Genomic DNA, 27,962 nt, shown 5'->3' with positions numbered 1-27,962 from the left:
ATAGTGAATGAAAAAATAGCCTGTGTCCACATAAAAACAATTAAAGCAAAGCAGACCTGAGCTTATAACTTCAAATTATTTGTCAAAAGATGAGGATGTCTACATTGTCTGGGGAGAAGGTAGACAGTCTGCAGTCACTATGTCCCCTGCCGTGGAGAACACCCTCACTAGGAACTGAAGTGCCAGGTACAGCCAGGTAGCGTCTTGCCATCGTGTTAATGTGAGGGTATTTACACTCATTGCTTTTCCACCAGTGGATCACCATCCACTGGAATGCATCTTGCTGCCTTGTAGAATGTCACCTCCTCTTTGATGGCAAATGTCTTGCCTGTGTCCTTGCTCGCAAAGGTCTCCCCGAAAAGCCCCTTCATGTCTCCTCCAAATTATTTTGTGGAGGAGATGCCTCTGAGTCTGCTCCTGTCAGCTTTGCGGCTTGACCCTGCAGAAAAAATGTCTTGATCTATTAAACTAACAAATTATTGATTTTCCTATTTCATAGAACTATAATTGTGGCAATAACATTTAATAAAATCCCTTATTATTATTCCAAATCAAAAATGGATGATAATAGCAATAGCATAGACTAAGATTAGACTGCACTATATTTATTATTTAAGTAATTCACTCAGTGGTGAGATCACTATGTCCTCCGGTGTAGGGCAGGGTCTAGGTGAGACAGGGACTTGAACCTTGGATCCAGTGCAGTAGATCTATGAAGGTATTCCTGTACATTAGGGGGGTATCTGGGGTTCAGGTCCTCTCTAATGGCAGTCTTGACATCTCTAGTCATGGTACTGTCTTCCTCACTTGGGGCCATGGATTGTAGAATCCTTGTTTTCAGAGGTAGAATCCTTGTTTTCAGAGGTAGAATCCTTGTTTTCAGAGGTAGGATCCTTGTTTTCAGAGGTAGGATCCTTGTTTTTAGAGGTAGGATCCTTGTTTTCAGAGGTAGGATCCTTGTTTTCAGAGGTAGGATCCTTGTTTTCAGAGGTAGGATCATGGACACAGATGGTGCAGTTTCAGTGCTCAGTAGGGTTGTAACCGTTTTGAGGGGTTTGAGCACCTGGAGGAACTCCTCTGCTGCTTTCACGTCATCATCAGACAAGGTGATGATGTCTTTATTTTTTTTCAGGGTCTTGTCTGTCAGTGCAGAGTATACAGCTGCGTGCTGCTCAAGATAGCGCTCCGACATGTCATAAGTGGAGTTCCATCTTGTTGTGACATCGTGTATGAGCTTGTGGGTCGGTAGCTGCAGCATTTCTTGCTTGGTCTTAAGCACGTGAGCGGCTGTTGTGCTTCGGTGGAAAAAGGAAACCACCTGCCTGATCCTCCCAAGCAGGCGATCCATCTTGTTCACTGAGTTTACCCTTTGGGATGCTAAATTGATCACACGTGCAAAGCAAGCTATCTGTGGCCCCAGTCCAGCTTCTATCACTGCATTTACTTGGTTCTTGGCATTATCTGTGGTGGTTGGGATATTGCTATTGGGCCTCTCTAGCTTCCACTCTGCTACTGCCCCTACCTGCTCCTAGCAGTACCTGCGCCAGATTTGTGCCTGTGTGACTCTCATAGAGGGGGCATGTCTGTAGTGCCGGACTTAGCATCTCCCACTCATCTGTGGTGTAGTGAGCAGTCACAGTCACGTAGCTTTCCGTTTCCCTGGAGGGCCACCCGTCTGTGGTGAGGGACACAGAGGATGCCTTGGATAATTTGTCGACATATTTGATATTTTCCTGTTCATAAAGGGCGATTTCGAGGGGATTTCGTAGCGTGGCTCAAGCACTTTCACCATATTTTTAAACCCTTTGTTTTCCACAACAGAGTATGGCCTCATGTCTGCAGCGTTAAACATCCCAATAGATTTGGTGATGCTTTAACCCAGTTTGATTCTGCAGCAAAGGGCTGCTTATATACCGCGGTGAGAAGTTGTCTCTTGGCTGAGTTGGCTCCCGTCACTGACACACCAGGGTGATGACGCTTTACTGTGTGGTCATGCTCAATGTATTTTCATGATCTTATGGCTTTCTTGTGGCACAATGCCTACACACCGTGATGGTGTTGTCCACCACCCTTCTTCCATCATCACATTTGACAGGGAAGCCAAAATTCTCCCATACATGAGACTTAAATGAAGCGGGAGGCTTTTCCAGTTCTTCAGCTCCTCCGCTAGCCATGGCTGTCACTGCTCTTTTTTCTTCTTTGCTTTTTGCAACGCGAGCATCCAGGATTGATTCGTTGGGATTCAACACGCCCCCGTTCACGTGAACAGTACACACATCTTTTCACTGCAGCTCTGCATCGAGATTTAGGGAATTATTACTTTTAAAAGCAACAGTGGCAGTAAAACTGTATTTCACACTATGATGGTTAAACTTTGCAATTGATCCGCGGTTCACATGCGTGCCGAACCGTGGGGGGGGGGGGGGGGTCCGTATGGATCACGGATCAACTACGGTGCGTTACACCACTACTATAAGGGCACAAGGCGAGACCCAAATGCAGACACAGGAGGCAGATGGTTGATCTCCGATATTTATTACAACAAAAGGGGTAGGCAAAAGGCAGGTTGGGGACAGGTGAGAGTTCTTAAACCAGGTCAGAGTCCAAACAGTACCAGGCGATAGGCAGGCTCGAGGTCAGTACAGGCAGGGGTTCAGTGATCAGGCCAAAGTCCAAACAGTACAAGGGGATAGGCAGGCGAGAGGTCAGAACAGGCAGAGTGGTCAGGCAGGCGGATTCGGCGTCAGGACAGGCAAGGGTCAAAACCAGGAGGGCTAGGAAAAAACTGAGACAGGGAAAAATAGGAGCTAGGAAAAACGCTGGTTGACAGAATGACAGGGTTGCCATCAGACAGAGGGAGCCCAGTGACAAAGTCCAGAGAGACATGGGACCAGGGACAATGAAGGACAGGTAGTGGCTGAAGGAGGCCAGAAGGAGCTTGCCGTGGAGTCTTGTTCTGAGCACACACTGTGCACACCGCGACAATGGCAGAGACGTCAGGAGAGGGCGGGAGAGAGCATCATACTTCACATTTTCGGACCCTGGGCAGTAGGAAATGGTGAAGATGAATCTTGTAAACAATAAAGCCCACCCGGTCTGCCTGGAGTTAAGGCGCTTGGCTGTACGGAGATATTCCACATTTTTTATGGCCGGTCCAAACCAAGAATGCTTGGTCTGCTCCTTCCAGCCAGTGCCTCTACTCTTCCAGCACCATCATGACCTCCAGGAGTTCTCGGTTTCCTACATCGTAGTTCCTCTCTGCAGGATTGAGACGATGGGACAGGAAGGCACAGGGATGGAGCTTTTGGTCCTGGGCAGATTGCTGGAAAAGGATGGCCCCCACTCCAACATCTGAAGCATCAACCTCTACCACAAATTGATGGGACGGATCCAGATGGACGAGGATGGGGGCTGTGATAAACCGATGCTTCAGGTCCACGAAGGCTCTGTCGACCGCTGGAGACCATGTTTACGTTACTTTGGGAGAGGTGAGTGCAGAGAGGGGGGCCGCCAGAGTGCTGTAGCCCCGAATGAAACGGCTTTCACGAACAATTGGTTCTCCAGGAGGCGCTGAAGGACTTGTCTGACATGAAGAATGTGTTCTTCGGCAGACTGATAAAAACAGGATGTCGTCAAGGTAGACGAACACAAAACGGTTTAGCATGTCCCGGAGCACATTGTTGGAATGCACATGCCTGGAAGACAGCGGGGGCGTTGGTGAGTCCAAACGGCATGACCTGGTACTCATAATGTCTGCTGACTGTGTTAAAGGCTGTCTTCCACTCATCTCTTTTCCGTATCCGAACCAGGTGGTAGGTATTCCGAAAGTCCAGTTTGGAAAAAATGGTGGCCCCCTGGAGAGGTTCGAAAGCCGAGGAGAGGAGTGGTAGGGGGTAACGATTCTTGATTGTTATATCATTCAGACCCCGGTAGTCAATGCACGGACGCAGGGTCTTGTCCTTCTTCTCCACAAAGAAAAACCCTGTGCAGGCAGGAGATGCCGACGGACGGATGCCTCCAGTAGCCAGAGACTCCTCTATGTATTCTTCCATGGCCTTAGTCTCCGGGCCGGATAGAGAATATAGCCAACCACGAGGTGGTGTGGTGCCTGGGAGGAGCTCAACGGCACAATCATAAGGACGGTGCAGGGGAAGAGAAGTAGCCCGTGCCTGATGGAAGACCTCCAGAAGGTCATGGTACTCAGTGGGGACGGCAGAGACATCCGTGACTTTGCTTACGTTCTGAGCGGAACGTCTCAAGGACGGCTGTGCCGCTTTTAGGCAATGAGAATGACAAAACGGGCTCCAACCCAGGATGGAGCTCATGGTCCAGTCAATAACAGGACTGTGTTTCTTGAGCCAAGAAAATCCCAAAACCACAGGAACATGGGGGGAATCGATGAGGAGGAACTGTGTATGGGTGACTCTTCCAATAGAGCGGCCGGCCAGTGCCCTTGCATCCATGGGGACAGAGAGAAGTTGAGTGGGAATACCTCATTCAGAAACCATGGTAGCATCCATAAAACTTTTATCAGCCCCAGAGTCAATGAGCACCCGGAGAGACTTAGACTGGTATCCCCACAGCAGAATCACAAACAAAGGTGGATGGGTGATGGAAGTTAGGGGACTCCCAGTCTGGCTCACCGGAGTACTTTTACCGACTAAAGAAAAGGGTTTCTTAACCTCTACCGAGTACCTAACCCGGATTCGGGAGCACCCCCCACCCCCCCCACACTGATTAGCATCGCTAGCATAGCGTCACAATTAAATAGTAGCATCTAAATATCATTAAATCACAAGTCCAAGACACCCAATGAAAGACACAGATCTTGTGAATAAAGCCACCATTTCAGATTTTTAAAATGTTTTACAGGGAAGACACAATATGTAAATCTATTAGCTAAATACGTTAGCAAAAGACACCATTTTTTTACTCCAACAGTTTTTTCCTGCGTCAGTAGGTCACTAATTCGACTAAATGAAAATATATATAGCCACTAACCAATAAACATATTCATAAGATGACAGTCTGATAACATATTTATGGTATAGCATAGTTTTTTTTTTTAAATGTGCATTTTTCAGGTATAAATCACAGTTCTACATTGCAGCTGCAATCTGATATAGTGCTGATGCAGCCAGAACAATTACAGAGACCAACGTCATATAACTAATTACTTGTCTTAAAACATTTCAGAAAAAATACACAGCGTACAGATATTGAAAGCCCAACATCTGGTGAATCCAAACAATATTTCAGATTTATTAAATGTTTTATAGCGAAAACAAAATGTAGCGCTAAATTAGCATAGCCACGCCAGCCAGAACCAGCTGGGCGCGCCCGACCAGTTCACATGCACGACAGATATATGAAATAACATCGTAAATTGGGTCTTACTATTGCTGATCTTTCATCAGAATGTTGATAAAGGTGTCCTTAGTCCTGATGAGTCGTTCAATCCATTCACAATGGCAACTTTCCCTCTTCATTTAGCATAGGTACTGGTCGACTAGCACGGTTCTGTCCAAAGTTAAAAAACTCACAGAACGGAACACGGCAAAACTCCCGAAAAAATTCAAATAATCTGATTAAACTATATTGAAAAAACATACATTAAGATGATATGGTCACATGTATCAAACAAACTTCGAGACGGAGATAGTTTTCATCCGTAACGGCAGCATAACAAAAGACAATTGCACCTCTAAAACGCGCGTTTCAGAGAACCGGAAGTTGTCGGTCACGCTAAAGAAATAGGTCTTATTTCACGTCAGTACAAGATAAACAACAAATTTCTCCTCTGACGTCTTCATGACACCCAGAGGAAGACGAATGAAGTGTGTTTCGGGTCATAGGTGGCGTGACCATATATAGGCAGAGCGTTGAAGCGAGCATACACATCTTGCAATCTTCTTCTTGCTCAGGGAAAGTGCTGTCAAATGACTTATGTTTCACTCAGAGACAAAATTGAAACGGTTTTAGAAACCATAGCTTGTTTTCTATCCAATGGTATTAATTATATGCATATAGTAACAGCAATAATTGAATAAGAGGCAGTTTAATCTGTAGAGGAAATTATGCTAATGCGAAAACAGCACCCCCTGTATTCTCAAGAAGTTAACAGGGCAAGTGGCTTTATAATGTCCTGCCCTTCCACAGTACAGACAACAGTTAGAAGCCTACATGAGTGTTCCCCAACCGATAACCTAGCTTTTCCCAGTTGCATGTGCTCAGGAGTATCGAACTCGCCTGTCGCCGATGATTCTCTGGGAACCTTGGGTGTTTTCGGCTCTCCTCAGGAATACAAACTTCGGGGATTTCCGGATTCCTTCGGATGGTCACCACCATCAGCAGACGAACAAGTGTTCCCGAGACCCGACCTCCTCTCACACCAGCATTCTCATAGGCGCCCATCAATCCTAATCGCCAGGGCGATGAGGGAATTTAGGTCCCGTGGTATTTCCCGAGCTGTGAGCTCGTCCTTTATCCCCTCCGACATTCCGCGGAGGAAGGTTTCAAACAGAGCCTCCAGATTCCAGGAACTCTCGGCGGTCAATGTGCAAATATCTACTGCGTAGTCTGCCACACTACGGGAGTTTTGATGTACATGCAGTAGTTTTCAAGCTGCCTCCCTCCCGGGCACCGGAGAATTGAAAACCTTCCTCACTTCTGACATGAATTCCTCCAGGCTATGGCACACAGCGGATTGCTGCTCCCACACAGCCGTTGCCCAGGAGAGCGCCCTTCCGGACATTAGCAAGATTACATTTAAAAAATATATTTTACACTATCTTCGATCGGTCCGAAAGGAAAAAAGAGGGCTGGAATTCAGAAATGAGGGAGCACTAGGAAAGGAAAGCACGGCATGTACCAGGATTACCTGCATAACGCTCCGGAGGAGGAAAGCTGAGTTCTCGAGGAGCCGGGGTAGGTTGAACAAATCCACTAGTAGTAGAAAGGTTACTGGGTGGTTGGGAGGTTGGGAGGTCTCAGAGGTGGCAGGCTGCCTATGAGCTAACTCACTAATTTGCTCCATTATAGCCTTGAACCCTTGGTCATGGGGTTCATTCAGGGAAGGAAGCCCTTCCAAAAGGTCCAGCAGTAGCTCCTCATGCCTCCCAATGGTGGCTCCCTGCAGGGAGACAGCGTGACGGAGCTGGTCCAAGTTTGCTGGGTTTGTCTTGGCCAGTTCGTACTATAAGGGCACAAGGCGAGACCCAAATGCAGACACAGGAGGCAGATGGTTGAGCTCCGATATTTATTATAACAAAAGGGGTAGGCAAAAGGCAGGTTGGGGACAGGCGAGAGTTCATAAACCAGGTCAGAGTTCAAACAGTACCAGGCGATAGGCAGGCTCGAGGTCAGGACAGGCAGGGGTTCAGTGAACAGGTCCGAGTCCAAACAGTACAAGGGGATAGGCAGGCTCGAGGTCAGAACAGGTAGAGTGGTCAGGCAGGCGGATTCAGTGTCAGGACAGGCAAGGGTCAAAACCAGGAGGGATAGGAAATTAACGGAGACTGGGAAAAAATAGGAGTTAGGAAAAACGCTGGTTGACTTGGCAAAACAAGACGAACTGGCACAGAGAGACAAGAAACACAGGGATAAATACACCGGGGACTAAGGGAGAAAACAGGTGACACCTGGAGGTGGGTGGAGGCAATCACAAAGACAGGTGAAACAGATCAGGGCGTGACAGATACTCTACCTCAGGCGAGCAAAACCTAGAGAATTACTTCGATTTCGTGCACCAGTTGTTGTTTACAAATATGCATAGACCGCCACCCCTTGTCTTACCAGAGGCCGCTGTTCTATCCTGACGAAAAAGCTTAAAACCCGCCAGCTGCATGTTATTCATGTCGTTGTTCAGCCACGACTCGGTGAAACATAAGATATTACAGTTTTTAATGTCCCGTTGGTAAGATATACGTGATCATAGTTTGTTTATTTTATTATTGATTGATTGTACGTTGGCTAATAGGACCGATGGTAAAGGTATATATTTGTCCACGATACCTTCGTCTCTTTCTCCTGTGAATTATTGGGATGAGTGCCATGTCGGGCGTCTGAAGTAAATCCTTCCCGTCCGACTCGTTGAAGAAAAAGTATTCCTCCAGTGCTCCACGGGACCTAAATTACTGTCCTGATATCTAGAAGCTATTTTCGGGCATAAGACTCGGTGGCAGAAACATTATGTACAAAATAACTTACAAATAACGTGAAAGGCCACAATAGCACAATTGATTACAGGATCGTAAAACAGCAGCCATCTCCTTCGGCGCTATTATTCTAGGCCCTTCTACTGTATTAGGAGGATTAGGAATGTGGCTGCAAGTACAGCCAACATATGTCTATAGCAGTCAGGCTGTGTTCACATCTCTGTGGGTGTGCTGAAGTATTATGCTGTTCAAATCCGTGGTCTGTTATTGTGCCAATGCTGTTTTGTGTATCTCAACCCCCAAATTATTAACATTACACAATGAAAAAAAATCTGAATGGCAGTAATTCTAGACTTTTCATGCGTTTTCCTCCTCCTTTTGTCATCTGTCTGTGTCCAGTTGAAGGTCAAAACCTGGGGACTGATAATGTGTCAGTGATCGAGGGGGAGATGGCGACCATCAGCTGCAGGGTGAAGAACAATGATGACTCAGTCATCCAGCTCCTCAACCCCAACAGACAGACCATCTACTTCAGAGACGTCAGACGTAAGTGCTTCTCATAGAGATCCTATTAAATTATTAGAGGGGTTATGTCATAAACCCTCAAAGTTCCATAATGGGGCAAAAATGGCAGCCATCTTGGTCAGTGACAAATCCAAAATCGGTCTATTTGGAATGAATGGAAGTAGAGGCATACAGTAGGTGATGCATTTCCTGCTTTTACTTATTGCGGAAATTGCAAGTAAGGCACGTGATGTATCAGAAATTGTGTAATGGAATTATTATTGTCATATAATTATAAATACAGTTTATTCAGGTTTTATATAAATTTTCTGCATAAATAGCCTCTAAAATATATGTAAACAGATCATAAATGTCTCAGATTTAGTTTACTTGAAAAGCTGAGAGTGCTATTATGTTATACAATTCTAGTACTTGTTGCATTTACAGCTTGTCTAAGTCCTAATATCAACTGATTGGAGCCAGTGTATGGCTGTGGATTGACTGCATTGTTTGAATGGAATGTTAGCATATTGGCAGTTAAAGGAGATGTTTCCTTTTCACAAACAAATCTGACATTTTATGTAATGGCATGTTATAGATGGTTCCAGACACCTATTTTATGATTTCACATGTTTTTTGAGAGACTTACCCCAAACAGAAAATCACTCCCTCATCCTCACACCCGGCCTCCCGGGTGGGGCAGTGGTCTAGGGCACTGCATCGCAGTGCTAGCTGCGCCACCAGAGTCTCTGGGTTCGCGCCCAGGCTGGGCTGGGTTCGCGCCCAGGCTCTGTCGCAGCCGGCCGCAACTGGGAGGTCCGTGGGGCGACGCACAATTGGCATAGCGTCGTCCGGGTTAGGGAGGGTTTGGCCGGTAGGGATATCCTTGTCTCAGTATGTAAAATGTAATGAAATGTTAAAAAAATAAATTTAAAAAATGTATTGTATTAATGTAAAAAATGTATCTACTGTAAGTCGCTCTGGATAAGAGCGTCTGCTAAATGACTAAAATGTAAAATTGTGCAGTATAAGGGTCTTGAGAAAACATCAACAAAGGCTTCAAAAACACCCAAATACATCCTTTAATAAACGGCAAAGCTCTCAGTATAGTGATGCAGGTCTTTAGATGTTGTACATGTGAAATTGTGTAGTTCTGAACTTTATCCTCAATGTTATATTCCCTTTTGCTCGACTCAAGCCATTTCCCCCATCCAGCTGTTGTTCCATTTTCCACGTAGTCTGCTGCTGCATGTAACTGCCAAAATAAAGGGAACACCACCATAAAGTGTTTAAATAGGGCATTGGGCCACCATGAGCCGCCAGAACAGCTTCATTGTGCTTTGGCATATATTCTTCAAGTGTCTGGATTGTCCTGTGTGGAAGCACCCCATACTTTCACTTTGTATCCGTCATTTACTCTAGTGTTTCCTTTATTTTTGTCAGTTACACATAGAATGGACGGAGAGTTATCACTCGAGTCACAAAAAAATGGAATATAACATTGCGGATAAAGTTTGGAATGACACAATCTAAAGACTTTTGTTCATGTTTTTTCATAATTTACAATGAGGATAAGGAAGTGATTTGCTGTTTGGGATAAGTTTCTCAAAAACATGAAATCACAAAAAAAGGTGTCTGGATCCTCCTATAACATGCTATTTACATAGAAAATATAGACGTGGTTGTAAAAAAAGGTAACTAATCCTTAAATCTGAAAATGCTATGGAAACATTTTTCTAAAACGGCCTGGCTAGCTATCTAACACATCCTTTCTAGTATTCTATGGTGTTGCTTCACTGGACACTCCCCATCATACTGGATACTCTCAACAGGAAGAACATCGCTGGATAGTCTACCGTTATACTGACCATTTCATTAGACACATTTCCAAAAGATGACACAGGTTATCTCCCTCTTGAACCATATCTCAGGGTCTCATCTCAAGTATCATATTTCAGGGCCTCTTGTACTAAAATAAATCACTCTTAAAGGTTTTGGCAGTTTATGGCAAGTCATCAGTTATGATGCTATTGGTGATGGCTTCATATTTCAAGGACTAGATTACAATACTGATATAAATAGGATGCTTTTTGTCCTTGATTTAATGTTTAATTGGCCATTGAGTCGATTTATTAATCATTTTGTTCATGCAATTTCCAGATAATCTCTTAGATAAGGAATCTAAAGAGAATCTAAGATTAGGACAATGTGTATGCATGAGCATATGGCTTCCTCTAGGTTCAACCTGAGTTTGCATGAGTTTCACTTGTTTGTGTCTTGGATTGGAGCCAACCTTCAAGGTGATATGAGAAACACTTCTTCTTGTTTTCATATTTCATCTCCATCCAAAATTATTTCACAAGTTTCTGAGTGGTATCCAGATTGGTGTTCTAATTTTCCACTGTATGGCAGAAAGTTACAGAAGGCTGAGTGTACATCTCTGTCATGTTTGTCTTGCTAATGTAATTGATGTGTTTTACCGCGTTAAAGGAGAGATTCAAATAAAGATAACACAATGACACCCGTGACAGCCTTGAATGCAACACAAATAGAATGGTGTGTGATCTATCAAATCTGTGTTTGAAAGAGCTCTGGCCTCACATCTTTTCTCTATTTAGTCTCATATTCCACACAGCCTCTTTAACAGTTTGTCATTTTACCACTTATCCCATTTTAAAGCCAACTCACACTGGCAGCAATGAAAATGGCTGAAGTGCAATAGTCAAGTGTAATTACAGAAACAGTTGGGTATCAGTAAATTGGCTGGAGTTAGTATCAGATATGAGTCAGAGCTCTGATCATATCTAACTGCTGCTCCCGGTTGAACAGTACACCCGCAGCGGAGCCTGGTAAATCCCAGGGCAGCAGGTCTATTCTGGGCTGGGCTCCCAGAAGACTGTGTTCTGTGGTGACCCCCCTCTGACTAGTGGCATTGTTACCTGTCACCAGGGCCTCTCTCTACAGAGTCAGCCCTTTGTGAATGAGGAGGAAAACAACCATGACACACAGTCACACAGGGAAAACAACAGACACAAACAGATACAGACACTTACACAAAACACTCTACCAGGACAATAATACCCAACATTTACCGTAGGGCTACACATCCCCCATCAAATCTACAAATGCACTAGCTTTCGCCGTCTGCTTCTTTTGGTTTAAATACCATAGAGTTGCTCAACAGAGCTATCAAGTCCACTCACTGTCAACCACCTGGGAAGTTACTGATCCAGCAACACTAACACAGTAACACTGTCCCTGAACCTGACGTTAGAGACCCAATGTCAAGGCTTTTACTGTTGCTTTATATATTTGGCCCAGTGCTCCAATACTTAGGGATCGAGAAAACAAACCAACTTTATGGATGTCATCATCAATTCATGTTGGTGTCATCATCAACCTTTATAGCTCACATACGGTACATCAAATCAAATCCAATCAAATTGTATTTGTCACATGCGCCGAATACAACAAGCTTACAGTGAAATGCTTATTTACAAGCCCTTAACCAACAATGCTTTAAGAAGTTAAGAAAAAATTGAAAATAGAAGTAACAAATATTTAAACAGTAGCAATAAAATAACAATATCGAGGCTGTATACAGGGGGTACCGGTACAGAGTCAATGTGCGGGGGCACCGGTTAGTCGAGGTAATTGAGGTAACATGTATATGTAGGTAGAGTTAAAGTACGTTACACCTGATGTAGAGGGCAATGATCCAACATTACTTATTGATTGTATTTTTTTTGCATTTTTCCTCTGAACTTGTTTTACAGTGCAACCCTGATGTTGGCTACAGCCTCTTTATAATCTCAACAAACTTGAGTAATCACCTGTCAATGAACAAACTGCTTCATGCCAGCTAATTCCTCCCTAGCAAGGCCTTTGACTCTCAACGCTATGCCAAGGCTCATCGCTATCCTTTGAGGAGAGACTTCCAAAGACTCCTCAAATTATGAGACAGGATTGGGAATGAGGTTTCATATAGGAAGATGCTCAAAGGCCTCTGTAATGATCAAGATGCTGCCTGACATGGAGCTCTGACAGGAACGAACACTCCCCATGTTTTAAAGATAGGCTGATTAGATTGAGTTATTTAGCTCTGCTCTAATAGAAGACCTGATAAGGAATGGGTAGGTCAAAACATCATTACACTCTCCAAGGAACCATCTGGGGGTATTTATGTAAAACAGTGTTTGGGGGGTTAACTGACGTGGAAAAAGATGTAGCTAAATGTAAGATGTAGGATGTTAAGCTAGGTTGCCACACTCAAAGCTAACTTGAGCAACACCATACTTCTACGGCACGCCAGTCCAAACTACAGATTTTTGTTCAAAACAGCTACTTTTTTATTTAGTATGGACCTCAAGTTCTTGTGATTGAATTCATAATGTATGTTACAGTACTTCTCCTTTTCCAGAATATGTGAGGTCTTCATGGCTACTTCTCCTATTTTCCTGCCCAGGGAGTGCTCTGTAGACTGGAGAGATTAAATGGTTTATAAATCAACTTTTATGAATCATTCTGAAACTCACTTTTCTTTTTAGAGACCTGGGTTGTTATGCTGAGGCTTTTCGCCATTTAGGGGGCTTTTTTCAGCATAACTACTAGCTATATGAATGCAGACCAAATACTTTTACTGCACTATTTCAGTATGTCTCTGTTCTCTCTGTTTGTTCCCTCTCGCTCTCTTTCTGTTTGTCTCTCTCTCTCTGTTTCTCTCTCTCTCTGTTTCTCTCTCTGTTTCTCTCTCTCTGTTTCTTTCTCTCTCTGTTTCTCTCTCTCTGTTTCTCTCTCTCTGTTCTCTCTCTTTCTTTCTCTCTCCGTTTTTCTCTGTTTCTCTCTCTTTCTGTTTCTCTCTCTCTTTCTCTCTTCCTGTTTCTCTCTGTTTCTCTCGCTGTTTCTCTCTCTTTCTGTTTCTCTCTTTCTGTTGCTCTCTCTCTGTTTGTCTCTCTTTTGTTTGTCTCTCTTTTGATTCACTCTCTCTGTGTCTCTTTGTTTCTGTTTCTCTTTCTGTTACTCTCTCTCTGTTTCTCTCTCGTTCTGTTACTCTCTCTCTCTCACACACATACACACACACACATACCACAAACACACACACGTGTGTGTATCTCCCAGTCTTAACTGTCTGTCTGGCATCTGTATCTCCTCAGCCCTGAAGGACAGCCGGTTCCAGCTGGTGAATTTCTCCGACAACGAACTGCGGGTGTCTCTGTCCAACGTGTCTCTCTCAGATGAGGGACGCTATGTGTGCCAGCTCTACACAGACCCTCCTCAGGAGGCCTACGCAGACATCACTGTGCTGGGTAGGTTTACACACACATGCCTAAACTCACATGCATGAATGTACGCCTGCATATATACACAAGTAACGTACACACACACATGGCACTATGTATGTACACAACATGTTATGTATGCACATTACATGGTGCCATATTCATAACTTAGACATTGCTTTCGACCACAATCTCACACATCCTATATAAACTGTGAATATACAATTATTTGAATGAATGTATTTTCTTGATTAATCTTGTTATATTGAGTCCCACTGTCCCACTGTCAGCCAATTAGGCTCTTACAGTGCTCAATAGCATGGTAATGAATAGGAACAGATGCTGCTATGGATAACAGAATATATCTATCTCGGACTGGCTTTGATGACTGACTGTTGAGTGTGTGAATCCTACTGAATGTTAACTTGGATGCTCTAAGTAGTTCCCTATTGAGAGTCATTTGTGACAAACAGTGGAGCTACGGCGTGAAATTACACTAATAGTACAGCTGTATTATACTTGCAGACATCCTAGGGGATTGAAAAGGAATTAAGTACACTTCAAAGTAATTACTCTGCTTTTAGAAATGAAATCTAATAGCAAAAAGTGTGAACTACGGGTGATTTTTAGGTGCTCTTGACGCGACACATCTTTCAGAGTTTTCTACAAGTGTCTCAGGCTGGTTTCCCTATGTGAGAGACGCGGAATAGATAATCAAGGTTGGACATGCTTAGCTTGTGTTCATTGGTCATGCTACTATATATGTTTTCTTTCTGTAAGGGGAAATTGAAATGATAGCCTATAGCATTGTGGAACAGGACATTATAGCCTATAGTATAGTGGAACAGGACATTATAGCCTATAGCGTAGTGCAACCGGACATTATAGCCTACAGCATAGTGGAACAGGACATTATAGCCTATAGCGTAGTGAAACAGGACATTATAGACTATAGCGTAGTGAAACAGGACATTTTAGCCTATAGCATAGTGAAACAGGACATTATAGCCTATAGCGTAGTGGAACAGGACATTATAGCTTATAGCGTAGTGAAACAGGACATTATAGCCTATAGCATAGTGAAACAGGACATTATAGCCTATAGCATAGTGAAACAGGACATTATAGCCTATAGCGTAGTGAAACAGGACATTTTAGCCTATAGCATAGTGAAACAGGACATTATAGCCTATAGCATAGTGAAACAGGACATTATAGGCTATAGCATAGTGAAACAGGACATTATAGCCTACAGCGTAGTGAAACAGGACATTATAGCCTATAGCATAGTGAAACAGGACATTTTAGCCTATAGCATAGTGAAACAGGACATTATAGCCTATAACGTAGTGAAACAGGACATTTTAGCCTATAGCATAGTGAAACAGGACATTATAGCCTATAGCGTAGGTAAACAGGACATTATAGCCTATAGCGTTGTGAAACAGGACATTATAGCCTATAGCGTAGTGAAACAGGACATTATAGCCTATAGCGTAGTGAAACAGGACATTATAGCCTGTAGCGTAGTGAAACAGGACATTATAGCCTATAGCGTAGTGAAACAGGACATTATAGCCTATAGCATAGTGGAACAGGACATTGTAGCCTATAGCGTAGTGAAACAGGACATTATAGCCTATAGCGTAGTGAAACAGGACATTATAGCCTATAGCGTAGTGGAACAGGACATTATAGCCTATAGCGTAGTGAAACAGGACATTATAGCCTATAGCGTAGTGAAACAGGACATTATAGCCTATAGCGTAGTGAAACAGGACATTATAGCCTATAGCATAGTGGAACAGGACATTTTAGCCTATAGCGTAGTGAAACAGGACATTATAGCCTATAGCATAGTGGAACAGGACATTATAGCCTATAGCGTAGTGAAACAGGACATTATAGCCTATAGCATAGTGGAACAGGACATTATAGCCTATAGCGTAGTGAAACAGGACATTATAGCCTATAGCATAGTGGAACAGGACATTATAGCCTATAGCGTAGTGAAACAGGACATTATAGCCTATAGCGTAGTGAAACAGGACATTATAGCCTATAGCGTAGTGAAACAGGACATTATAGCCTATAGCGTAGTGGAACAGGACATTATAGCCTATAGCGTAGTGGAACAGGACATTATAGCCTATAGCATAGTGAAACAGGACATTATAGCCTATAGCGTAGTGGAACAGGACATTATAGCCTATAGCGTAGTGAAACAGGACATTATAGCCTATAGCGTAGTGGAACAGGACATTATAGCCTATAGCGTAGTGGAAAAGGACATTATGTGTTGATGTGCGTGCAAGCAAGGGAGAGTGCATGCATGTTTTTGTCTGCATTCCTTTGTGCACATACAAACATGTGTGTGTGCGTCTGTGTATATGTGGGTCTGTACATACATATCTGAGGCTCTTGCTGTTTGTCTGTCAGTCCCACCAGGCAGTCCAATCATGGATTCCCGAGAGGATGTGGTCAGTGAGGGGAACGAGACAGAGCTCACCTGTACAGCCATGGTCAGCAAGCCTGCCGCCTCCATCAGATGGATGAAAGGAGAGCAGGAGCTGACAGGTCAGAGAAATATCTTTCCCTCAGATATCCTTCAGATATAACCCCAGCCAGGCAGCTTTAACTCTCCACAGCATCCTGCTGGAAACTGCAAATGCTCCTTTTACATTCAGGACTTGGTTTCACCCTCGTCACAATATGCTATATCTACTAATCTGTTCAAGGACTAAAGAGTGAGTATGGATATGAGTATTTCAGTTGTTCAATTGAACTAGGTATAGCGTTGACTTTGAGTATTACCTATTCATAAAGCACTGTGTTAGCTAACTGTCTCCTCAGCAATAGCCACATTACAACAGTTACCAAAGAAGCAGAGCATTTTAGTGCTGGGCTGAACTTGTAGTGGGCCTTTTCCAGTGACCAGATAAGTGGCTTCAAATGAACTCCCAACTGTTCACCACCCACTCACTACAGCCTCTCCCATCGCCCAGCCAGCAGCCTAGCTGTAACAGAACACTGTGTAGGCTAAAGTACATCCCTATAGTACATCACTGAGGCACCCAGTATCTTTACTGGTTTAATACACTCATAAACCTGTGTCATCGCCAGACACCAGGGAGTTGATGTGGAATCAACACTCTCTCTGAGGAATCCGCCCGGCAACAGCCTGTAAATCTGGTCACAGCCGCGCCTACTAAGAGCATACGTTACCTGCTGCTGAAGGACCACAGCTCACACACCAGCAGCACGTTTGCTTCTGTTGATCACATGTTGTCTTTTGGTTGATCAGACTTCTGATTCAACGGTTTGAAAGCCTTGAACGTCACTTATTACCTTTAATTGCTAAGTCCTTTTATGAAAGTACTTTATTTGAATGCCTCAAGTTCACTGTAGGCTCCTGGAGAGAGGTGCAGTAGTGTATGGTACTATGGGGTGGTGCCTTATTGCCTCACATATGATCAAGAAGACCCATTTATTATTCAGCCTATCCATACACTACAGCAAGAGGGAGAATTCATTTCATAGCCTGGTCCTGTTTACATAAGGACTGAATATCTCTGTCGTCAAATGATATACATGTATCTATTAGAATAGAGAGGACATATTTGGCTTGTTGAGAGGATGAAATATTTAGAAGGAGCGAATATAAGCTAAATGCCATCCTCGCCTCCAGTGTTAGAGAAGTGCAAGTCAATTTGTGTTTATGAGATGTCAGGCCCTCTAGGAAAGGCTGGGCTGGTGTGGTGTGGGTACGTTAGACAGGCAGGCAAGCAGACAGGCTCGTTAGATTAGTGAAATGCCACCATGTTGAACAGGGGCTAATCCAGACTGGCAGAGGAGGACGTGGACGGACCAGGAAGTCACGTCCTTTAGCACCTCTGGAAACACAGCTCACTTCTCATAAGCAATTCATTAGCTCCCCACTGGGCACACACTGGTTGAATCAACATTGTTTCTGTCACGATCGTGTGGCGGATTAACGGACCAAAATGCAGCACTTGGAAAATAAGCCATCTTCTTTTATTATAACAACACGAAGATGAACACGAACAAAACACTTTAACAAAACAACAAAACGACCGTGAAGCTACAAACGTTGTGCACAAACATAACAGGCTACAAACGTTCTTACATAGACAATTACCCACCACCAATGAGAGCCTATGGCTACCCTAAATAAGGCTCCCAATCAGAGACAACCGAAATCAGCTGTCTCTAATTGGGAACTCATTCAGGTAACCATAGACTCTCCTAGAATACTAACCACCATAGACAATGCTAAACATCTACACTCAACACAAAACCATATACTACACCCATTAACCCCTTTACCAAATAAACACCCAAAACAACAAAACATAAACATTCCCCATGTCACACCCTGACCTAACTAAAATAATAAAGAAAACAAAGAATAATAAGGCCAGGGCGTGACATAACCCCCCCCTTGAGGCGCGAACTCCGGGCGCACCATACACAGTCTAGGGGAGGGTCTGGGTGGGCTTCCATCCACGGTGGCGGCTCCGGCTCTGGTCGCGGTCCCCACGTCACCACAGTACCTAAACACCTCCTAGGCTTCCTCCAAACGACCCCCCTCCACCTTAACCCCATTGCATTCAGGGGCAGTTCCGGACTAAGGGGCAGTACCAGGGTAAGAGGCAGTACCAGGGTCAGGGGCAGTACCAGGGTCAGGGGCAGTACCAGGGTCAGGGGCAGCACCAGGGTAAGGGGCAGCACCAGGGTAAGGGGCAGCACCAGGGTAAGGGGCAGCACCAGGGGAAGGGGCAGCTCCAGGGGAAGGGGCAGCTCCAGGGGAAGGGGCAGCTCCAGGGGAAGGGGCAGCTCCGGACTGAGGAATGGCAGCTCCGGACTGAGGGACTGCAGCTCCGGACTGAGGGACTGCAGCTCCGGACTGAGGGACGGCCCATGGCTGGCTGACAGATCTGGCTGCTCATGGCTGGCTAACGGATCTGGCTGCTCATGGCTGGCTAACTGATCTGGCTGCTCATGGCTGGCTGACGGATCTGGCTGCTCATGGCTGGCTGACGGATCTGGCTGCTCATGGCTAGCTGACGGATCTGGCTGCTCATGGCTAGCTGACGGATCTGGCTGCTCATGGCTAGCTGACGGATCTGGCTGCTCATGGCTAGCTGACGGATCTGGCTGCTCATGGCTAGCTGACGGATCTGGCTGCTCATGGCTAGCTGACGGATCTGGCTGCTCATGGCTAGCTGACGGATCTGGCTGCTCATGGCTGGCTGACGGATCTGGCTGCTCATGGCTGGCTGACGGATCTGGCTGCTCATGGCTGGCTGACGGATCTGGCTGCTCATGGCTGGCTGACGGATCTGGCTGCTCATGGCTGGCTGACTGATCTGGCTGCTCCTGTCTGGTTGGCGGCTCTGGCAGATCCTGTCTGGTTGGCGGCTCTGGCAGATCCTGTCTGGTTGGCGGCTCTGGCAGATCCTGTCTGGTTGGCGGCTCTGGCAGATCCTGTCTGGTTGGCGGCTCTGGCAGATCCTGTCTGGTTGGCGGCTCTGGCAGATCCTGTCTGACGGACGGCTCTAGCGGCTCCTGTCTGGCTGGCGGCTCTAGCGGCTCCTGTCTGGCGGACGGCTCAGTAGGCTCATGGCAGACGGGCGGCTTTGCAGGCTCATGGCAGACGGGCGGCTTTGCAGGCTCATTGCAGACGGATGGCTCAGATGGCGCTGGGGAGACGGATGGCTCAGATGGCGTTGGGGAGACGGATGGCTCAGATGGCGCTGGGGAGACGGATGGCTCAGATGGCGCTGGGGAGACGGATGGCTCAGATGGCGCTTGGCAGACGGGCAGTTCAGTCATCGCTGTGCAGACGGCAGACTCCTGCCGGCTGAGGCGCACTGTAGGCCTGGTGCGTGGTGCCGGGACTGGTGGCACCGGACTGGGGACACGCATCTCAGGGCTAATGCGGGGAGCAGGAACAGGGCATACTGGACCCTGGGAGCGCACATTAGGCCTAGTGCGTGGTGCCGGAACTGGTGGTACCGGGCTGGGGACACGCATCTCAGGGCTAGTGCGGGGAGCAGGAACAGGGCATACTGGACCCTGGGGACGCACATTAGGCCTAGTGCGTGGGACCGGAACTGGTGGTACCGGACTGGGGACACGCATCTCAGGGCTAATGCGGGGAGCAGCAACAGGACGCACAGGACTCTGGGTACACACAGGAGGCTTGGTGCGTAATTTAGGCACTGGTGGTAAAGGGCTGGAGACACGCACCATAAGGCTAGTGCGTGGAGGAGGCACTGGTTGTACTGGACTGGGGACCGTCACAGGAGAGTTAGTACATAGGGCTAATATAGGAGGTGCAGGACTAGGGAGGCGTACAGGAGGCCTGGTTCGTGGGACTGTCCTTTCCAGACGGGTAGCACGCACATCAGGACGAGCATGGAGAGCTGACTCAGGTAACCTCACATCCCGCACACGCTCTGTCGGGCGGATCTTGTGCCTCACGCACCAACACAGCAGCTCCCTCATTTCACTCTCTTCCAACCTCCCCAATAAATCCTTAACAGTCTCTGCATCATTCCCATTGCTCCCCTCCAATCTCAGCCCGACTGGCTCAGGTTCCCTCTTAGAGGAAGCACGGGAAGCACGGGAAGTTGACGCAGTTCTCCCATCTGGACTCGCCACATTCCCCATGAGCCCCTCCCCAAGAAATTTTTGGGTATTACTCACGGGTCTCCAGCCTTGCTTCCGTGCTGCCTCCTCATATCGCCTCCTCTCGGCTTTCGCTGCCTCCAGCTCTTCACGAGGGAGGCGATATTCTCCAGGTTGAGCCCAAGGTCCCTTTCCTTCCAATTCGTCCTCCCATCTCCAGAAATCCTGTGTAGGTAGGTCCTGTTGCCGCCTTCCATGCCGCTTGGTCCTATGGTGGGTAATTCTGTCACGATCGTGTGGCGGATTAACGGACCAAAATGCAGCACTTGGAAAATAAGCCATCTTCTTTTATTATAACAACACGAAGATGAACACGAACAAAACACTTTAACAAAACAACAAAACGACCGTGAAGCTACAAACGTTGTGCACAAACATAACAGGCTACAAACGTTCTTACATAGACAATTACCCACCATCAATGAGAGCCTATGGCTACCCTAAATAAGGCTCCCAATCAGAGACAACCGAAATCAGCTGTCTCTAATTGGGAACTCATTCAGGTAACCATAGACTCTCCTAGAATACTAACCACCATAGACAATGCTAAACATCTACACTCAACACAAAACCATATACTACACCCATTAACCCCTTTACCAAATAAACACCCAAAACAACAAAACATAAACATTCCCCATGTCACACCCTGACCTAACTAAAATAATAAAGAAAACAAAGAATAATAAGGCCAGGGCGTGACAGTTTCCATGTCATTGCAATGAAATTATGTTAAACCAACGTGGAATAGATGTTGAATTGACGTCTGTGCCCACATTGAGATCCAAGTCACAAATTGGTGATATACTTAGAGAACTGTCAACGATTAAAAATAGAAACAAAAACAGGTGCCTAATCCATGTTTGTTTTGCTACTATTATTACTGTATATCTGCAGAGCAAAACCACCTTTGTCTAAGGTTGTTTTTCAACGCCTATCTCTCAGGATGTTTCCCTATGTAAGTGTCATCGGGTTAAAAGCTATAGCAATGTGCATGTTAGTGTATGTGGTCAGTGTGTATTGGAGCAGCAGTGCGAAGCCTTCTCTGAGCCCTAAGCGTGCCCCCCTGTGACTGGCTGGTCGGCTGGCGGAGATGGAAGTGTGCTGCAGGTCACAGAAGGCCCTGTAATTATTTCCTCACTTCATTAAGTGCAAGTAAACCATCACACTCAGCACTGCAGCTAATGTGCTGGCCCTGTGGCATTGTAATGCTCTCTAAATGAATGCCCCTCTGACAGCCAGACACATGTAGGAACCTGGGGGGCAGCTGATTACTGTAGGGGTTAGCCTGGACACCACAGAACAGAACCCCACTCAGCATCCAGGATGTTGCATAGACACACACTCGTTAACAAACCACAACCACATCGTCCCTACCTCACGTTGGACTCAATGAGAATCTGTGGGTTCTAAAACCACATCAAGTAGGCTTAAGTATATGTAATGATTTTAAGGTGTAAAGGGTGGTCAAAGTTACCTTGTTTTTAGCTTGACTGCAAAAATTGTGCAGTGTGAAATAGAATACATCCATTGCAGTAGATGTTAGTTGTGTCCATGTGAATAACCAGGTGATGCTAGTCAGATTGTTTTAAGCTGACTCAGTAACCCCATGCTCTGTATGATAGTCTGTTGTGAGTTGAGACATCTCTATAGACTTTGGTTCCATCACACCCTTGTATGTTATATTGTTCCTAGGCGAGATGACGGTGGATGAGACCTATGACAGGATGTTCACGGTCACCAGTCGGCTGAGACTCACTGTGTCCAAGGAGGATGACGGAGAGCCAGTCAGCTGCATCATCGACCACCCAGCCGTGAAGGACCTCCGGGCACAGAGATACCTGGAAGTGCTATGTGAGTGACCCAGAAGTGAAACAGGCATGACCTGGAAATAGAATGTTATTGACTCTCGTAGTCCCTATGGGATACAGTGCCTCAGAAAGTATATAAACTCTTTCACTTATTCCACATGTTGTTGTGTTACAGCCTGAATTCCAAATGGAATTCCACACATCTACACACAATACCCCATAATGACAAAGTGACAAATGTTTTATTTATTTATTTTTTGCAATTCATTGAAAATGAAATACAGAAATATCAAATTTACATACGTATTCACACCCCTTTGCTATGGCACTTCAAATTGAGCTTAGGTGCATCCAATTTCCTTTGATCATCTTGAGATGGATTCCACCTGTGGCCAATTAAATTGTTTGGACATGATTTAGAAAGAAACACACCTGTCTATATAAGGTTGCACAGTTGACAGTGAATGTCAGAGCAGAAACTATACCATGATGTCCAAGGAACTGTCCGTAGATCTCCGAGATAGAATTGTGATGAGGCATATAAAAAAACATTTCCAGGACACAGTGGTCTCCATCATTGGGAAATGGAAAAAATATGGAACTACCCAGACTGCCTAGAGCTGGCCGTCCGACCAAACTGAGCAACCGGGAAAATTAGGATCTTGGTGACCAAGAAGTCTTACAGAACTACAGAGTTCCTTGGCTGAAATGGTAGAACCTGCCAGAAGGACAACAGTCTCTATAGCACTTCACCAATCTGGGCTTTATGGGAGAGTGGCTAGACGGAAGCCACTTCTGAGAAAAAGGCACATGATAGACTTGAGTTCAGCTAAAGCCCAAACTTGAATCCCATTAAATCTATGGAAAGACTTGATGGTTTCTGTTCACAGCCGCTCGCTTTCTAACTTAACAGAGCTTGAGAAAATCTGTGCAAAGCTGATATAGACATACCCAAGACGACTCAAATCTGTAATCGCCAGCAAAGGTGCTTCTACAAAGTATTGATTCAGGGGTGTAAATAATTACAGTTGAAGTCGGAAGTTTACATACACCTTAGCCAAATACATTTAAACTCAGTTTTTCACAATTCCTGACATTTAATTCTAGTAAAAATTTCCTGACTTAGGTCAGTTAGGATCACCACTTTATTTTAAGAATGTGAAATGTCAGAATAATAGTAAAGAATGATTTATTTCAGCTTTTATTTCTTTCATCACATTCCCAGTGGCTCAGAAGTTTACATTCACTCAATTAGTATTTGATAGCATTGTCTTTAAATTGTTTAACTTGGGTTAAACGTTTCGGGTAGCCTTCCACAAGCTTCCCACAGTAAGTTGGGTGAATTTTGGCCCATTCCTCCTGACAGAGCTGGTGTAACTGAGTCAGGTTTGTAGGCCTCCTTGCTCGCACACGCTTTATCACTTCTGCTCACAAATATTCTATGGGGTTGAGGACAGGGCTTTGTGATGGCCACTCCAATACCTTGACTTTGTTGTCCTTAAGCCATTTTGCCACGACTTTGGAAGTATGCTTGGGGTCATTGTCCATTTGGAAGACCCATTTGCGACCAAGCTTTAACTTCCTGACTGATGTCTTGAGATGTTGCTTCAATATATCCACATAAATTTCCTCCCTCATGATGCCATCTATGTTGTGCAGTGCGCCAGTCCCTCCTGCAGCAAAGAACCCGCACAACATGATGCTGCCACCCCTGTGCTTCACAGTTTGGATGGTGCTCTTTGGCTTGCAAGAATCCCCCTTTTTCCTCCAAACATAACGATGGTCATTATGGCCAGATAGTTTTACTTTTGTTTCATCAGAGGACATTTCTCCAAAAAGTACGATCTTTGTCCACATGTGCAGTTGCAAACCGTAGTCTGGCTTTTTTATGGTGGTTTTGGAGCAGTGGCTTCTTCCTTGCTGAGCGGCCTTTCAGGTTATGTCGATATAGGACTTATTTTACTGTGGATATAGATACTTTTGTATCTGTTTCCTCCAGCATCTTCACAAGGTCCTTTGCTATTGTTCTGGGATTGGTTAGCACTTTTCCCACCAAAGGACATTCATCTCTAGGAGACAGAACGCTTCTCCTTCCTGAGTGGTATAACAGCTGCATGGTACCATGGTGTTTATACTTGCGTACTATTGTTTGTACAGATGAACGTGGTACCTTCAGGCTTGTGGAAATTGCTCCCAAGGATGAACCAGACTTGTGGAGATCTACAATTTTTTTTCTGATTTCTTTTGATTTTCCCATGAAAAGAGGCACTGAGTTTGAAGGTAGGCCTTGAAATACATCCACAGGTACACCTCCAATTGACTCAAATTGTTTAAAGGCACAGTCAACTTAGTGTATTTAATCTTCTAACCAACTGGAATTGTGATATAATGAATTATAAGTGAAATAATCTGTCTGTAAACAATTGTTGGAAAAATTACTTGTGTCATGCACAAAGTAGATGTCCTAACCGACTTGCCAAAACTATAGTTTGTTGACAAGAAATGTGTGGAGTGGTTGAAAAACAAGTTTTAATGACTCCAACCTAAGTGTATGTAAACTTCCAACTTCAGCTGTATGTAAGTGAGATATTTCTGTAATTATGTTTCTAAAAACATGTTTTCACTTTGTAATTATGGGGTATTGTGGTTAGATGAGTGAGTTTTTTAATATATATATTTTTTGACTTCAGGCTGTAACACAAAATGTGGAATAAGTCAAGGGGTGTGAATACTTTCTGAAGGCACTGTACCGTATATGAATGAATTAGATCATCAATTCTGTATCTAGTTAAAATACCTGTCAGTCCAGAGTTAGAGATTCAACTTTACAATACGTCTCCTGGAATGTAATAGAATCACCTCCAGGGAAAAGTAACTTTTGCTGTAATGTTGTGTAACATGAAAGAAGAGAAACCTGCACGCTCTAGTCTTGTGTCAAATGTGATTTGCTGTTTCCTCCAATGGTTTATTGATTGAAGAGGTAAAACAGCCGTCCTTACACACTGTAGAACATCAGAGAAAGGTTAAGCTAACCTTTGGTAGTCTGTGTAGAATATTCATTTATTAACAGAGACGAGTGCTTTGCCTAACCTTTCTAGGCAAAAGGGAAAGCTCAACTTGAACCACTTGACATTTTGGCAATCTTTTGCTAACATAGATAAGAGAAAAATATATATTTTACTTTATAGTTAGACTGTCTGAACACATAGCCTTTTTCTCTATATGTTTAACCAAGGGGCTATGTTCAAATCAAATGTATTGGTCACATACACGTGTTTAGCAGATGTTATTGTGGGTGGAGCGAAATGATTGTGCTTCTAGCTCCGACAGTGCAGTAATGTCTAACAAGTGATATCTAACAGTTTCACAACATATACCCAAAATACACGTAAATCGAAGTAAGGAATGGATTAAGAATATATATACATATATGTCAGAGCGGCATTGGACTAAGATACAGCGCTTTCTTCACCACACTGTCTGTGTGGGTGGACCATTTCAGTTTGTCAGTGATGCGTACGCCGAGGAACTTGGAGCTTTCCACCTTCTCCACTCCGGTCCCATCGATGTGGATAGGGGGGTGCTCCCTCTGCTGTTTCCTGAAGTCCACAATCATCTCCTTAGTTTTGTTGACGTTGAGTGAGAGATTATTTCCTGGCACCACACTCCCAGAGCCCTCACCTCCTCCCTGTAGGCTGTCTCATTGTTGTTGGTAATCAAGCCTACTACTGTTGTGTCATCTGCAAACTTGATGACTGAGTTGGAGGCGTGCTTGGCCACGCAGTCATGGGTGAACAGGGAGTACAGGAGGGGGCTGAGCACCCACCCTTGTGGGGCCCCAGTGTTGAGGATCAGCAAGGAGGTGTTGTTTCCTACTTTCAACACCTGAGGGCGACCCATCACGAAGTCCAGGACCTAGTTGCACAGGGCGGAGTTCAGACCCAGGGCCTCACGCTTGATGATGAGCTTGGAGGGTACTATGGTGTTGAATGCTGAGCTATAGTCAATGAACAGCATTCTTACATAGGTATTCCTCTTGTCCAGATGGGACAGGGCAGTGTGCAGTGTGGTGGGGATTACATCGTCTGTGGATCTATTTAGGAGGTAAGCAAATTTATGTCTAGTCTCTCAAAGCACTTCATGATGACAGAAGTGAGTGCTACTGGGTGATAGTCATTTAGTTCAATTACCTTTGCTTTTTAAGGTACAGGGACAATGGTGGCCATCTTGAAACATGTGGGGACAACAGACTGGGATAGGGAGAGATTGAATATATCTGTATACATTACAGCCAGCTGGTCTGCGCATGCTCTGAGGATGCGGCTAGCGATACCATCTGAGCCGGCAGCCTTGCGAGGGTTAACGCGCTTAAATGACTTACTCACGAGAAGGAGAGCCAACAGTCCTTGATAGCGGGCCACGTCGGTGGCACTGTGTTATCCTCAAAGCGTGTGAAGAAGGTGTTCAGCCTGTCCGGAAGCAAGACGTCTGTGGCCGCGACGTGGCTGGTTTTCCTTTTATAATCTCTGATTGTTTGTAGACCCTGCCACATACTGTGACTCGACTTTGTCCCTATACCGACCTTTAGCCTTTAACTTGATTGCTTTGTGGAGGGAATAACTACACTGTTAGTATTCTTCGATATTCCCAGTTTTCTTGCCCTGGTTAAATGCGGTGCTTCACGCTTTCAGTTATGTGCGAATGCTCCCATCTATCCGCGGTTTCTGGTTGGGGTAAGTTTTAAAAGTCACAGTGGGTACAACATCTCCTATGCACTTCCTGATAAACTCATTCACTGTAGCGGTATATGTGTCAATATTATTTTCTGAAGCTACTCTGAACATATCCAGTCCACGTGATCAAAACAATCTTGAAGCGAGGATTTTGTTTGGTCAAACCAGCGTTGAATAGTCCTTTCCACGGGTGCTTCCTGTTTGAGTTTCTGCCTATAGGAGGGGAGAAGTAAGATGGAATCGTGGTCCGATTTGCCAAATGGAGGGCGGGGGAGGGCCTTATATGCATTCTGGAAGGTAGTATAACAATGGTCGAGAATTTTAGCAGCGAGAGTACAACAATCAATATGTTGATAGAATTTCAGGAGCCTTTTCTTCAAATTTGCTTTGTTAAAATCTCCATTTACAATAAATGCAGCCTCAGGATATGTGGTTTTCAGTTTCTATAAAGTCTTTGAGGGCCGTCGTGGTATCGGCTTGAGGGGGGATATAGACCGCTGTGGCTATTATTGATGAAAATTATCTTGGGAGATAGTACGGTTGGCATTTGATTGTGAGATGTTCTAGGTCGGGTGAACAGAAGGACTTGAGTTCCTGTATGTTATCATAGTTACACCATAAGTCATTAATCATAAAACATATACCTCCACCCTTCTGCTTCCCGGAGAGATGTTTGTTCCTGTCGGCGCAATGTACTGAGAACCCAACTGGCTTTGATAGCCAGGTTTATGCAGTCCTATACCACTGAAAGCCTTAGTCGTTGGA

At 44.9% G+C, this 27,962-nt stretch overlaps 1 protein-coding gene across 3 annotated transcripts in view; it reads left to right on the top strand.

Moving 5' to 3' along the window:
- The window catches only part of LOC129831956 (cell adhesion molecule 1-like), a 164,719-nt gene that overhangs the window by 109,558 nt on the left and 27,199 nt on the right, over window positions 1–27,962 (top strand). For all 3 annotated transcript variants that reach the window (XM_055895617.1, XM_055895616.1, XM_055895618.1), the window contains 4 exons: window positions 8,556–8,702; window positions 13,814–13,966; window positions 16,379–16,516; window positions 22,349–22,507. In XM_055895617.1, the coding sequence (XP_055751592.1) occupies window positions 8,556–8,702; window positions 13,814–13,966; window positions 16,379–16,516; window positions 22,349–22,507 (597 nt within the window). The remainder of the gene's footprint in view (window positions 1–8,555; window positions 8,703–13,813; window positions 13,967–16,378; window positions 16,517–22,348; window positions 22,508–27,962) is intronic.

The sequence above is a fragment of the Salvelinus fontinalis genome, chromosome 33 (assembly GCF_029448725.1).
Source record: "Salvelinus fontinalis isolate EN_2023a chromosome 33, ASM2944872v1, whole genome shotgun sequence".
NCBI lineage: Eukaryota > Metazoa > Chordata > Actinopteri > Salmoniformes > Salmonidae > Salvelinus > Salvelinus fontinalis.
Note: the sequence above shows the minus strand (reverse complement) of the source record. Positions and strands in the feature narration are given on the sequence as shown.